The sequence below is a fragment of the Taudactylus pleione genome, unplaced genomic scaffold, assembly GCF_031769625.1.
Source record: "Taudactylus pleione unplaced genomic scaffold, aTauple2 ptg000018l, whole genome shotgun sequence".
NCBI classification, from domain to species: Eukaryota; Metazoa; Chordata; class Amphibia; order Anura; family Myobatrachidae; genus Taudactylus; species Taudactylus pleione.
This window is the reverse complement of record NW_028284420.1, coordinates 5,829,165-5,844,587: the sequence shown is the minus strand read 5'-3', so window position 1 is coordinate 5,844,587 and position 15,423 is coordinate 5,829,165. Positions and strand designations below refer to the sequence as shown.

The 15,423-nt window shown below is 40.8% G+C and overlaps 1 protein-coding gene across 3 annotated transcripts in view; it reads right to left on the bottom strand.

Annotated features, from left to right (window-relative positions):
* Window positions 1-15,423, bottom strand: part of STAT3 (signal transducer and activator of transcription 3) — a 133,812-nt gene that overhangs the window by 47,107 nt on the left and 71,282 nt on the right. For all 3 annotated transcript variants that reach the window (XM_088442455.1, XM_088442453.1, XM_088442456.1), the window contains 4 exons: window positions 11,077-11,175; window positions 10,016-10,111; window positions 9,853-9,934; window positions 7,259-7,353 (listed from right to left, as the gene is read on the bottom strand). In XM_088442455.1, coding sequence (XP_088298581.1) covers window positions 7,259-7,353; window positions 9,853-9,934; window positions 10,016-10,111; window positions 11,077-11,175 — 372 coding nt within the window. The remainder of the gene's footprint in view (window positions 1-7,258; window positions 7,354-9,852; window positions 9,935-10,015; window positions 10,112-11,076; window positions 11,176-15,423) is intronic.

The following is a 15,423-nucleotide window of genomic DNA, read 5'->3' as shown; positions in this document are numbered from 1 at the left end:
CTCTACCAGATTCTTAATTATCCATAGTGTTTTTATTTAAGCTCATAAAACATGACCTGTATTCCTAGATGGGCCCAGCTAGTTCGTTGCTCCATACACCATGTAGCGCGCCATGCATCTCGCGCCACACAGAATGTTTCGTAAGGGAACGTAGCATAGCACTGGAAAAAAATCATAACATGTAATGCAACTTTTTGGCCACCTGGTGTCACTTTTCCTAAACTACACAGCGCATGAGTCAGATTTCCAATGCCATTTCTGTATCACCGCCCGATGATTGACTGACCGAAGCGGTAATTCGGTACAATATAGTACAGTGTTTTCCTCATTGAAGCTGTAGAAGAATGTCTAATAAAGTTTTAAATAATTACATTAAGTATGTAAGTCCTGTACTTTTTTATAAAAATATTTCACATGCATGCACAGCTTTTAATGAGGCGGGATAAATATTCACTAATGCTCCCCAACCATCATTCGCTTCTATTCAATCCTGCCAAACTCAATACATTGTCCACAACTTCATACCACCTGGTATTTCTATGCCACTGTACTGCTGATGCACTGTGTGCTCAAGAAAGTGGTGTGTGCGCTCCATACAGCACGCCACGTAGCACCCTGCTAGTCGCGCTATGCTGTGGCGTATGGAGTCTCAAACTGTAGTACTGTGCATGCCCAGTGGAGCCGGTTGGGAGTCACACACAGTGCACCTCAGACTTACAGTAGATACTAAAGTGATTTCATGACTTAGAAGCTAGTAGTGGACAGTTTGAAAGAGGGGTCTCTGTATTACAAACAGACTGTGCGTTTTAAGCCGCACACTTGCGTCACTGTCGGCGCTGTCCCAGACTTAAGATACTATAGTGATTTCATTACTATAGGTGCATACATGTAACGATTTTGTAACCAATGATTTTCTGTCAGATTTTTTGAAATTTAATGAACGATTTTTACAATAATGAACGAAAAATGTTCCTTCCCTTAATGAAAATCGTTATGTTGGACAGTCTGAAATGAACTACAAACAGGAGGGCGCTTGAACGATTTTCGTTCATTGTTATAACTCAGAAACTGAACGATTTTTTGAACGATTACGACATAGTTATAGTTAAATCGTTCAAAAAATCGTTACATGTGTACGCACCTTTAGAAACTAGTAGTGGGGTCTGTGGGAAAGAGGTCTCTGGATTACAAACCGACTATGCATTTTAAGCCACACAATTGCGGCACTGTGGTGGCTGCCAGCTCCAGGAGTTGCGCATGCCCAGTGGAGCCAGTCAGGAGTCACACACAGTGCATCAGCTGTACACAACAGGTGCGGCTTTCGACATGGCTGGCGTGTGTAGGCTAAAGGCTTGGGTGAGTGCCTTACCCAGAGTGGGCGGGCGGGTTTGAGACCTGGTAAGGTACATTTTTTTTTTTCTAATCTTCACTACAGGATTAAAAAGAAATCACTTGATGGTGTGTTAGTTCTGTCATTTATACAGGTATCTGTGTTAACCAAAAAGACGCACTCCCAGCTTGGTCAACACATATACCTGTATAAAATGACAGAACTCACACACCACCAAGTGATTTCTTTTTAATCCTGTAGTGAACATTAAAAAAAAACACAAATGTATTTTCCAGGTCTCGAACACGGGACAAGCACTGTGCAAGATGCTCACCCAAACATGTAGCACACACACTCCAGCCGTATCAAGAGCCGCACCTGTCGTGTATGTGATATGAGGTCTGCGAATTACAGCAGGCAATGAGTACAATGTCAATAGCAGGCTCATCCGTGTGCACTCCACCCACCTGCTGCTGTTTTTAATAAAAATGTGTCTTCCTTATTGAAAGCTGAGCGTTAATTAATGTACAGTATCGGTTATACAGTCATAAGAACACGGCAATTACACTACTGTACAGCTATGTATGTGTACTGATTTGCATCCCGTTCTAAGAGCTTATGTGATATTATTAAAAAGATTGGTTGTGCGAACATGCAATATGCAAATACACTGCGTGAATGTGATTGGCCCACTCGTCAGTGATATCCATCCAATTTAACAGAATGGTTTTCAGTAGTACAAATTTCAGTGAAGCACTCACCACCCAGCGGTTAAGCGTGTATTACATGCCGTGGCTCATCTTTCGTTGTAGAACACCACGATACTCCAGAGTACAGCCATCACGTAACGTTCCATGTCACAACACAGAGGCCTGAATGACGCGCTATGAGCAACAAACTAGCTGAGCCCGTCTGTAGCTTATAATTAGGTCAGCAAAATATTATACAAATTTTTATTAGATTTATATTATATAAAAAAATATGTAAAAGTGCATTAAAATTATTGCCACCATAAATATCTCCTGCCCTCAAATTATTACTTTAAATTTTTGTATAATAAATAGGTAATATAATCTTCCAAGGATGTCATAAGACTATCAGACCTATGTGCTTCTCTTTAATATCCTATAATATATTTGTATCCTTAGACATGATAATACACTAGATGTCCCCTCCTTAAACACATTCTCGAATTCAGACAGGCACCTCCATATTTGTATGTGTGTGTTCTGATTACTATGAGTGTATTGCACAATCGTGAAGTATCCTCAAAATCTCGTGACCAACCTGTTCATTCAGTTGTTCAAATATAATTTATGATATTAAAGAGAAGCACATAGGTCTGATAGGTAATATAATCTTACAAGGGTGTCATAAGACTATTTATAGTAATATTTAGTATACAAATATACAGTATAAAGTTAATAATTTGACGACAGAAGATATTTATGGTGGTAATAATTTTAATGCACCATCACATTTTTTAATATAATATAAATAATAAAAATATTTTGCTGGCCTAATTTTAAGATAGGAATAAAGGTTATGTTTTATGAACTGAAATAAAAACAATATGGGTCATTAAGAATCTGGTAGTGTACATTATTATTAGCACCCTATTTGCATATTTCTCACTCCTATTGACCTGGATGGACATAAGTTGGAACCATTCTCAATATTTTTATCTCTACTATTATATAGGGTGATTAGTAGTAAGCATTTAATTTTCTTATAATGAGATTACAGATATTTGGTCCGTGAGTGCCCCGTATCGGGAATACTTTTCTTTTTTGTTTTGAGTATTGTCTGAAAATCGTTAGCAAGTAAATACATTAAAATGACTCATTTAAATTCATAATGATATAATGTTAAAAAACAAAGGTAAAAATAGAACAATGAATATATAATACTCACAATAATGATACAAAAAGTGCTGCACAGGACTCCTGTTTATAACGCAAATACCATAGTCTGTAGACTGCTGACGTTAATGTCCAGAGAGATATAATTATGAAAGTTTATACAGTGCACACTCACTGTTGAAGAAGGTACATGTTTGATCTGCCAATAAGTTCATAGGTGAATGAATAAGTCAGAAAGCGTACCACAGATGACTGGTGCACACCCGCTGTCTGTGTGAAAGGCTTGAAAAATAGAAAAAAAAAAAAAAGTATAGAAAAATAAAAAGGATAAAAACTACCTTGTGGGGATGTATCCCTATAGGTAGCTTGCTTCACTGTACGAGCACACAAATAGTGATGTGTGGGAGCAGTCATATACACCGTGAAAGAATGCTGTAGATTGTTAAGTAAAAGCTTACATCCGGTGAGAACGGACAAGCTACAATATGGTCTTATTGCTACCGTGAAATAGTATCTTCTCTGTTTGCAAACCAGCACAGTGGGGCAGGGGTTGCGGCTGAAACGTATCCTCTGAGCGCTCCTCAACGTAGTCCTCTGAGGGTGCAAGGCTGAGAGGCTCAGTGGATGGAAGTGGTGACGAGACTGCGGTCTGTAGCAGCGGGTGAGGGGTACTTGGTGGATAGTTCAGATGGGCCACTAACAGTATGAATGAGTAGTATGCAGTCCAGAGATATGGAGCACTTGGCTCAACTGGTTTCTATACAGGATTGTACTTTCGTCAGGAGCAATACTGCTCTGTTTCCGCAGAGTACGGTTGACAGGTGGAGAATTTTTGCCTCAGGATGGATGTCCCAAGAGCCACCCTGTGAAGGCAAGGTGGCAGAGATCCGGATGCAGACACCGACCCCGAGATAGAAGGTCCAGCCGAAGTGGGAGACGCCGAGAAGTTCAGTATACCAAGCTTGACGTGGCCAAATCGGGAGCAACGAGAATTGCTGTGCCGCCCTCCAACTTAATTTTGCAGATAATCTCCGGCACTATTTACATCGCGCTGAATAGAATTGTGAACACTCTGTGGGATCAAAGAAAATCGGAGGAAAGAGGAACGTTAGGGTCTACTCCACTGCCAGGGCGTCCAACAGAAAAAGTTCCTGGGTCCCTTGTGTGGAAGCAATACAGAGGAAAATTGTTGTCATGATGAGAGGCCATCATGTCAATGTCTGGACACCCCAAGCGACTCGCCAACATCTGGAACACTTTTGGGTGAAGAGACCATTAACCTGAGTGCACGTCCTGACAGCTTAGAAAGTCTGCTTCCCAAGTGTGGACCCCTGCGATGTGAACCCACGACAGAGCTGGAAGGAACTGCTTGGACCAATGAAGAATGCTTACCTATCTCATGGTCCCTTTGCTGCGGGTTCCACCTTGATGGTTTAGATATGTGAAAGGCTGATAGGGCTTTGCAAACTGCCCGAAGCCCCAAGATGTTGATCAGGAGTACAGCTTCCTGAGTAGACTATCAACCTTGAAAATGTGTGATGTCACATTACTGCCACCCAACCTTGAAGACTTAGCTCGGTGGTGAGCAGGACCCACTTGTGGATCCAGAAGGGACGACCCTTGTGCAAGTGAGACAAGAGAAATTGTCGAGATCAAAGATGGAGGGAGCGGGTCCATCAGGAGAGAAGCTCCAACTGAAGAGGCCTGGAGTGAAATTGAACGTATTCCACCATGTCGAGGGTGGATATCAATGTGCCCAAGATCTGCATGCAGGCGTGGATGGACACCCTGCGATGATGAAGGAAGATCCGAATCTTATCATGTAGTGCGATTAACTTGTCTCTGGGTAGAAATACCCTCTGAACCTTTGAGTCCAGTACAGCTCCAAAGTGAAGCATCACCTGAGATGGAGAGACTGTGGATTTTAGATCAGCCATTGATTAGACTGATGGAGGGACAACGTTAAGCGAAGATGACTGTGCCAGAATAATGAGGTGGTCCAGGCAAGAAAGTATACAGTACCCCTTGCATCTGAGATCCGCTGCCGTTACCGCCAACACACACACACACATACACACACACACACACACACTCCCGTAGAAAGTCCAATGGTAATGCTTGGAACTGGTAGTAATCCTCCAGCACTGCAAGCCTGAGGAAACGCTGGTGATCCTTACACATGGGAATGTGCAAATAGACATCTTGGATATCCAAGGAAGCCATGTAGTCCCCCGGTTCCATCGCCAGAAAGATAGAGCAAAGAGATACCATATAGAATCGTGGTACGCGGAGGTACTTGTTGAGCGATTTCAGGTTGAGGATTGGGCAGAAGGAGTCATCCAGGTTCTGGACAAGAGACAGGTTGGTATAGAAACCTGTTCCTTTTTGAGGAGGAGGAAATAGGACAATAACACGGGAGGCCAGAAGCGACCGAATGGAGTTCCTCAAGAACAGTAGAAAAGAACTGGCTTGGAGGGCGGTCCCAGAAGGTGAGGGTGTAACCCCGTGAAACTACACTTCTTACCAAGGTGTCTGAAGTAGTCAACAGCCAGGTCACTGCAAAGAATAGACAGTCCCCCATGCTGGAAGGTCCCAGCAGGGAGTCCACTCCATCAAGCTGCAGGCTTGTTGGCCGACATGGGAGATGGACGACGGGCCAACCAGGACTTGTGGTTTCTGGACCAGGAAAACTTAGTTGAGGGGCCCTGTGACCTTCGAGTAAGACTGTCCCCTGGCTTTGCCTTGCGTATGAAAGGGCAAACCTTTTTATTTAGGTACCGCTGATGGGAGGAACACATCCGGGATAGGCATGGTAATGAACTTTACCAGACGGGCTATGTGGACGCCCACATATTCGCACATCCGAAGTCACAGACACATCCTCCTCTGGGCATGATCAGTCCCGACTGAGTCATAGCCTGAAAGAAGAGGAACAGAGGGGTCTCGTCTAGAAGACAAACGTATAGAGGGTTGATTCAGCCTCTGTTGTAGCGAGGTAGATACTCGCACTAAGCCCTGGACCGACTGAGACAAAGCCTGAACCCATGACTGTTTAGGTAGGGCTGTCGTAGGCAAAGGAGGAGCAGACAGAGGCCTGCAGCTGGGTGGCCTGTGACAGGATGGATGTCCAAGCTGGTTCCTGAAGAGGACTCACAGCCGAAGTGCTCCCACTCTGCGTTCCTGCAAAGCAAGTTTCACATAAACCATTGTGCTCCTGTTCCGGAGCTGCAATAGATGCAGAACAGTTCTGACAAAACACTGTGCGCAACATAAAGAGGCTCTATACATCGGAGTTGCTACAGTTTACTACTTGAATCTAAATGATCTGTGGAGTAGATTAATTTACTTATTGCTGATGTCTATATTATGTAACCACAGCTTATCTTTTTTATTGCTGTAGGCAGGTTATAGAATAATTGCATTTAATAGTGTCATTTTATATTGCATGTGCTGGTTATGTGAACATTTATATATTGGTGCAATAATATATTTATATGTAATTTTTTAGAATTATTATTAACGGATAAGCACCTTCTTACTCTTTGGTATAATTGTTACATATTTTGGAGGTCCATTTCCACAATAGGTGGAGGCAGCTGTCTGTTAATCCAATTGAATTTATATATGCCAATCTAAGAAGTTAGTGCCTGTTTTTGGTTTAGTTAGATCTGGCTGGCTAGTTTAACAATTTTCTACTAAACTGCCCAAACATTACCCTGTGTTTCAAACCATCAGTGATAACCTTTAAACTGGACTGTGGGTGGTTTAAATGGGCTTTAATCTCAAAATTTTTCTCTGCTTAAATGTATAAACCTGTCATAGTTTTATGCCATTTCTGTAAGATGAAAAAACCCAGAGGGTCTACTACCCCCTCCAAAGTTCTTACACTAGGAACTGTCAACACAATATATGTCCACAAGCTATTATTGAATATGATAATTTTATTACAATATAATAGATTATAAGACTGGACAGGAGAGCTTTGGGAGGAGGTTAATGGCTTATGGGAAGGAAGATCATAATGACAGCTGGGTTTTTGCTACGCATGCTGAACCAAAACACTTACTCTTCTCAGCTGGTCCAGGGCAGTGAGCATTTGTTCCAGCTGTTGCATCTTCTGCCGTGTCACTGACTGGTTGTTTCCATTCAGATCGGAAAGGTCTGTGATGGAAGAGAAAGAACATATGTAGAATTATTTTGGACTGCATATTTGTCATACATGGGTCATCTTTATATATTTATATATATATATATATATATATATATATATATATATATATATATATATATATATATAAAAAAAAAAGAATATATATTATTAAAAACTTTTGAACCAATAGGCTAGACCTAATTACTAACAGCAGATGTGTTTCAGGGGAAACAGCAAAATTGAATCAATAACCATCAATGAGAAAATAAAATAAGCAGTGTTTTCTTTTTATTGCAGCCATTCTATTTTAATTTTTATATTTTATTCTTCTTTGGCAACTGAAAGCAGGGGATGCATGGATCGACTACAGCCGATCACATGTGGGCCAAGAGGGAGGGACTTGTACAACCTGGTTGCTGAGGTCACGAGTAGCACCCAGCATTCCCACACCTCCAGCCATCAGGCTCTGTGATTGAGGTCACGGCTCAATGCTGTCACAAAGATGGAACAACATTGTGAAAATAATTCCCAACTGAACATTATGGAGTCACTGTAAACCAAGTGTCGGCTTAAGGAAGGAAGCTCTTCCATAGGTTTATTTACAAAAAACTTAAGACGTTTCAAATGATGCAGTCAGTCACATAGAGAAAACTCAGCATAATAAAATGATTATGAAGTCTCAAGTACTTGCAGTGACATGATATCTAAATGGTTGTAATGATGTGGGGAAGGATTCCTTGGCATACGTAAGGTCCCTTAATATTAACTGAACATTATTTAAAAGTCATAGCCTATTTTTGAGGACCATGTGCATCCGTTTTTTTTTGGCCATAGTCTACCCATCTTATAATTGGTACTTCCAGAAGGATAGCATGCCATGTTAAAAAGCACGTCATCTCATGATGGTTTTGTAAACATGAGAATTAGTTAAGTGTGCTAAAATGGCCTCTACAGTTGCCAAATTGCAATTCAACAGAGCTCCTTTAGTATGTGATAGAATGGAAGACGGAATCGTTACGATATCCCGGCGGCTGAATAAACAGTTCAAGACAGACGCCGGAAGCCAGGTCATCCAGGATCCCTACAGAGGAAGTAAGTACCCTAACCCTTCCACCCCCTCTAAGCCTCCCTTGGTGGCGCCTAACCTTACCCTCTCTGGTGGGTGCCTTACCCTAACCTCCCCCAGGTGATGCCCAACCCTAACCCCCACTCTCACACCCAAAACCTAACCCTAATCTCCCCCCAGGGGTGACTAAACCTAACCCCCCCATCCCCGGGCTAAGTATCACACTTACCCGATCAATTTACCTTCGGGATGGTGGGGCTCAGGATGCCAATGACTGTATCCCGATCCTCTTCTGGATATAGTCGTCGGCACATTCCGGCGTCAGTATATTGACGCCCGAGATCCGGTCCGCCGGCATATTAAACGTATACCTGGAAGACTTGCAGCATAAATGTGCAGCCTAAAAATCTGCACCTACTGCATTATACTATGATAAAAACACTCCTTAGAGATACTGATCCATGATGACAACACCTTGTGTACTAGAGAGGTGCACCCAATAAATCAGCCACTGAGTGTATAATAAGTGATGAAAATAGAAAATTAACAGCTTGATTTAATTTTACATATGACTTATTACATAATTTATTAACAGCTATCTAGACATGACCTGTAAAGGAAAGGAAGTGGTATAACACAAAAGCAAGGGCTGAGGAAGTGTCTATAAGAGGGTTACAAGGGCAAAAAGGGGCAGAAAGGTAGACACATAGCAGTACACAAAATAGATCAGCTGGGCTATAGAGGAACACTGGGCCTGATTCAGCAAGGATCGCAGTTGCTAATACGCAACTAGCTATTGCGATCGGGACTGCGATCGCAGAGGCTACGCAGACCCCTTGCAGAGTGATCGACAGGAAGCACAGTTTGTGGGTGGTGACGGGAGGTGGTCAGGGAAACGCAGGTGTGCCAGTGCGCTCGCACGCTGTTGCAGGGACATGTATAAATACGCAGTGTTATGTCTCATAGCGTGCGTGGAAGTTAGAAATTTCTAAGTAAGGTCTGGGCTTGTGCAAGTGTATGTATGGGTCTGATGTTACCGATTGCGTATTAGCACGAATCAGGCCCACATAATCTTACATTTGTAAATAACCATGCAATGATATAGAATTGCTTGTAATGTTAAAATATTGCTGTATGAAAAGTCCTACTGCAGCTGATCAGCATGAGTCCTTAACAGTTCAGAAATTAGATTTCAGTTTTACAGCAAAATAGTTGAAATTAGATAAAAGGGCAGAGAAGCCTCATTTTTCAGGGCTGTTCCTTGTTGTAACGAGAATAGCGCTCAACAAGTACTTGAAATGGGCACTAACTCATCTGACTGAGAATGAGCCTTTTCCTAAATTTAAAAAGGAACCCATTTTGCATCTTCATATTGCTTCGAAACGCATTTTTCAGGTGATATCACAGGGGAGTAGTTCCTCAATAGAAGTGAAAAGTAACCCACCGCTTTGGCTTTTCAATGTCTTGTAGTTAAAATCAAAATCATCCTGCAGATTTTCTACAACTTTCATCTTCTGCTCGAGGTCCTGTGCAAAAGGAGATCGTGATTAGCAGAGGGATCAATAGACTGAACCATAGGAAGAAATGTAAAATGTCATAATCAATACCTGAACTTTCTTCCTCACGTCCTGCAGATGCTGCTCCAACATTTGCTGCTTTTCTGTCACCACAGTTGCAGTGGGGTGTGAAGCGGGACCCCCTTGCTAAATTAAAACATTTTTCATAATTAGATGGAATCACGATACCAAACTTATTACTGCAGACACCAACTTGCTAGGTCTCTCACATGGTGTAAGCTCTCGCTCCATTTACATCAACTTGGGCTTTTAACGATGGGCAGTTCTTTTATCTGCCAACATGTACAAATACCAATGGTGTCCACACTTCACCTACGGTTTTATCTAATACCCATTTTCCATCAAAATCCCGGGATTGACCTAGGTTTTCAGACATGGTTCCAACCCAGGTCAGACCCAGTTTAAACTGCACCTTCAATCCGGGTTATTTCTGTGTCAGCTCTGTTCACACTGAACCCGGGTCTGTCCTGCTCAACTTGGGAAGTGACTGCTCCACAGCCACCAATCAGCTCATTCAAGGCATGACCCGGGTCGGATAACCTGGGTCGAACAATTACCCAGATCCATACCGGGTCAAACCCTGATAGCTACCCGGGTTGGATTCCCAGGTCACTTGACCCGGGTTATTTTTCAGGGACCCTTTTCCACTGAGCCGCTACCCTGGAAGAATCAGCAATAACCTGGGTTATTGCAGCGGTGGAAAAAGGGGTATAACTGGCTGACTTATCACACTGAAATCACCACTTCCAATAATAATCAGATGTTGGTCAGGCTCACAGGTGTTTTTGAACCAACAGAAGTAATTTGTGGATATTTTGTCAAAAATGACCATTGGCTATTGTTACTACATCTTTATTAGATAAGGGTAACCACTGCACTTGATTAGATCAGGGTAAACCGCCATTTTGTGGTATGGTTTATAAAATATTGATGGTGGAATTCTAGCAAGTGTCAAGAAGTTAAAACTCATTAGTCCTACCATGACTTCTATGAAAAATCTGACACTTCGATGCATGTATGATTTGTACAAGGAATAGCTTGGGCTAAATGCCACACACAGCAAATTACAGTCATCATAAGTGTCTACGCACCTGTGCAGCGGCAGCAGCAGTCTGGAGAAGCCGCCCCTCTTCCCACAGGCACCTGGCCACGATACGAGCTATCTCCATTGGCTTCTCTAGGTACCTGCTCTGAAATGACAAATATCCAATTTAGACACACAAAAGTACATTACAAGTTTCCTTTATAGCATGCACATGTTTTTTGATGAAATTGGGTGAACAGTATATACAAGTGTAGCTTGGGTGTTTTAAATCCACCCACCAAAATTTTAGTCCATAAAGGCAGAGGTTCCCAAACTCCATCCTCAAGGCACCCTAATGGTCCAGGTTTTAAGAATAACCATGCTTGGGCACAGGTGACTTAATTAGTACAGTCAGTTAGTTTGATTTAACCATCTGTGTTTAGCTATGGAAAGTCTTAAAACCTGGACTGTTAAGGCGCATATCCACTACACGATATAAATGGACGATTGAACGATTACGACATCGTTAATTAATCATGCAGTGAATATGCCGGCAACGACCAGCGATGCGTGCTCCCTCTGGTCATTGTCGGCAATTATCATCGCTTGAGCATACTGCCGAACCTTACTATATGGTCACGATGTGCAGGTTCGGGGATGAGGGTTGGTGCCTGCACTGAACGACATATCGTTCAGTGTGAGCACAATATACACTGCACAGTTTACTGAACGATTACGATGTAGTTCTCGTACAGTCTTTCATTAGTCGTGTAGTGGATATGCACCTTTTGGGTTACTTGAGGACCTAGTTTGGGAACCATTGCCATACGGTATTAAACTTGATGGTTATCTCCATAAGCTCAAATGAGAGAGGGAGGGAGCGCGAGATATTTTTCACATATCGTACTGGTTCTATACAAAAGCCTTGTAAGAGCAGCTTCAAACGCTCAGGTAAGTGCCACGCGATTAATCACCACCAGACTTTGCAAAGACAAATGGCTCAGCGCTTAAAGCACCAAATTTATAATACAAGAACAAAAACTCTCATCCAATCTATATATATTCAAGTCAATCAAGTTATTTTTATAGGATATTTGTGATAAATCTTCTTTTATGTTAGCTTTGTAAAATGATTAAGATTTTACATTTTCTTGTATGTCAAATTATGTTTGGCACACCTAGTTTAGCTGAAAATAGCGATATATATTTTATATATATATATATATATATATATATATATATATATAAATTCAAAGAACTTTATTGACAGAAAATGCTCGAGATTTTTGAGGGTGGCTTTGACGGTGTGTTGAAATATATACACTGCACAGAAATTTCTAAAAAGGACAGTCACATATACAGCTAATAAATATATTTACACACACAGACACACACACACTTGAGGGCTAGGTGCAGTAGGAGCCTCACAATGCCTCTCCATTGCATTCTTTATTTCTGCTTATACTTCACAGAGGTGTCTGCAATAAACAAGCAATGCTTTCTGTAATACCCCAAAGCGTATCAAGCTTGAAGTCATATTCTCCCACTGTTAATTCGTTACAAAAAGTATTCATATCCAAGTCATTTTACGGAAAAAAAAAAAAAAAAAAAATTATTATTACACTGAAATTATGTTCTGATATTTTTATTTCAAAGCATTATCTACAGGATTATGACCTTACCTTTCAATATTTGATTTTATAGCCATGTTATGTAAAGTTTATTTAATAAATATTTGGGTGATAAAGAGTGCTCATAAAGGCCTTAAGATATACTGCTAATCCGCAGCACATAGCTACAGCAGTGACACATGTACGTGGTTAGCGTGACTGCTAACCTGTGGCTGGGGGTTTGATGCATAAGCATAACATTGCAGAAAGAATGAGAAATGAAACTGGAAGTGGTGCTGTGAGTTGTACTCGTACAAATCTATCAGCCCACACTGAGCCAGGAATATATTGGTCTCTGCAGGAATTGCCTGCCATGGCTCAGCAATGTAGTTTAGAAGTATTATGACAGTACAGGTTAAAAGCAACGAGAAACATGTTAAAAATACTTTACACAAAAATGTAACTCTGTATCACTGAGTAAATCAAAATAGCTGTGTACACATTTGAAAATAAAAACAGGATTTCTATACTTCAGTTAAACAATTGACTCTGAATCAATTGGTGGACACTTGACAATGGGGTGTAGTCTCTCCTTTAGGTCAAAGCATCAATGTTTTGAGCTCCATCCTCTTTTATAACTCCACGTTGCACAAAATTCCATTCATTATCATGCACTGGATCATGGGGACATATCATAGCTGCCTCTTTGGGCTAGTATGCGGATAGTGTTGCTGTGCGCAGCACATTACTGCCAAAACTAGCGACCTTAAACATAATCATTAAACTGGTAACATTCTGTGAAGGTATGCACTGAGGGTCATATTACTGCCCGGCACACCTGACCAGCTGAAGCATAATGTCACACCGCACACATTGATGTGATTGATGTGTGCATACATTTTAAAAAAAAAGGTTTCCCCACCCAAAATTGAAACTGCAAAGAGAGAAACAATTTTACATGGGAGAATCCACTGTATCTTACGGTTCAAAAGGAGATGGCTTTAATGCAGTCATTACTAAATTTAAATCCCAAGGGACTAATGAAGGAATGTACGAGGGAGAGTCGAAAATTATCCGCACTCCAGTTATATTAAAACTTCTGTTGGCCGCACTGTCTTGTCAATGCTTTCCGTACTAGGCCGCAGTCACTGCTGTGCAGGTTTGAACGTGTTACATCAGTTCATTTGTGTCTGCAGTGCAAGAAAAAATGGCAGATACACACTGTCCTGTTTGGATTTTCTATTGGCAGTGTGCGTTACACATTTAAATCAAACAAAGAACCCTACACCTGTCACAGTCCAGACACGTTCTGCCAGCTAAACCTCTGCAGTGTGTGTAGAACGGGTATTAGCAGCAGTGTGTTATATAGTAATTCTGAGACAAATACTGTGCATGTGTTTTTAGAATGGATACACACTCCTGTTATCATATGTGTAAGCCGGGTATTGTTTTAGCAATCACCGCACTGCTTGGGTTTGTTGCATAAATCTATTCAGGGTTAATGCCTTCAGTGACATGATTGTTGTAAAGTAGTTTTGATTTCATAGACACACATGCACCGCGAATAGAACTATGTACATTTTGCCCTTATAGCTTTTTCAAGTTAAACCAATTGCATCCCTTATGCTGACTTCAATATTATTCCTTTCTTTGATTGGTTACCATGTAATTTAAAAGGAGGTAAATAAAGCTGAAGATGCATATATTATCCCCTTGCCAGATAATTTAAAAAGTATTAAATAAACCTATCAATTATATATCCTTTAACAACTATTGTATGTTAAGCATCAAATTAAGAAAGTAAAAAGGAACGACGACTATTCTCGTTTTTCTCCTAACATCAAGAGAATATTGGTATCACTCCGTATCCCAATATGGGACCATTGATTGAAAATAATTTCTATAGTCACATCCATCGACATATTCCTTCCTATTTCGTAATATAAATTGTGAAATCAATAGCATTATTTCTATAAACAGTTTCCCATAGTATAGTAATATTCTATTCTTACAGTGAACTAAATTAACACACGTCTATAGAAAATGTTAGGTGATTCTTCTACAGCCCTTTAAAATCCCAATGTCTCCATCATATTCTATAACTACTATATCCTTTTCTCATTTTTGGCGATTCATACATGAATCGAATAATAATTGACCAAGTAGAGAATAGATAATATGTTATGTCGGTAGACAAGTATATTAGTTTTCAATAAAATAAATAACAAAGATTTTTTATTTTTACTCTTTGGCTCGCTTCAAATCAGAGCGATGCTGAATAGCCCCCGAAGCTATTCAATTCAGCAATCTGTTTGGTCAGACTAAAGGATTTCTTCTCGCACCCCCCCTCAGGTTGGGAGGAGAAATTTGACAAAAGTGCCGGCCACAAGGCCAGTCTCGTGGTCGGCACTTTAGTCACAAGAACCGCCATTCTCAGACTAAACACCCAGGTTAAGTCGAGAGAACCGGCATTCTCCAACTTAACTGGCAAGTGTCGGACCAAACAGCGTGGTGAATTGAATAGAGCCTAATGGTTTCATATTTATGCTTTCGATAGTTGAGTTTATTGTTTGATATTGTAATTTCATGTTGTTTATGGGAATATTTATAATCTCAATAGGTAAATCTTTATTATTTTATACTAATATACCTTATTCGTAGTATACTTAGGTGTGTGATATATTGATTTTAATTAGGGATGTGCAGGCTCGGTTCTACTCGGTTCCGTTTGTTTTTTTTTCCCCGAATCTTATTGGGTTTCAGCTGTCACGAGTTTCGGATAGCCAATAAGATTCGGTAAAAAA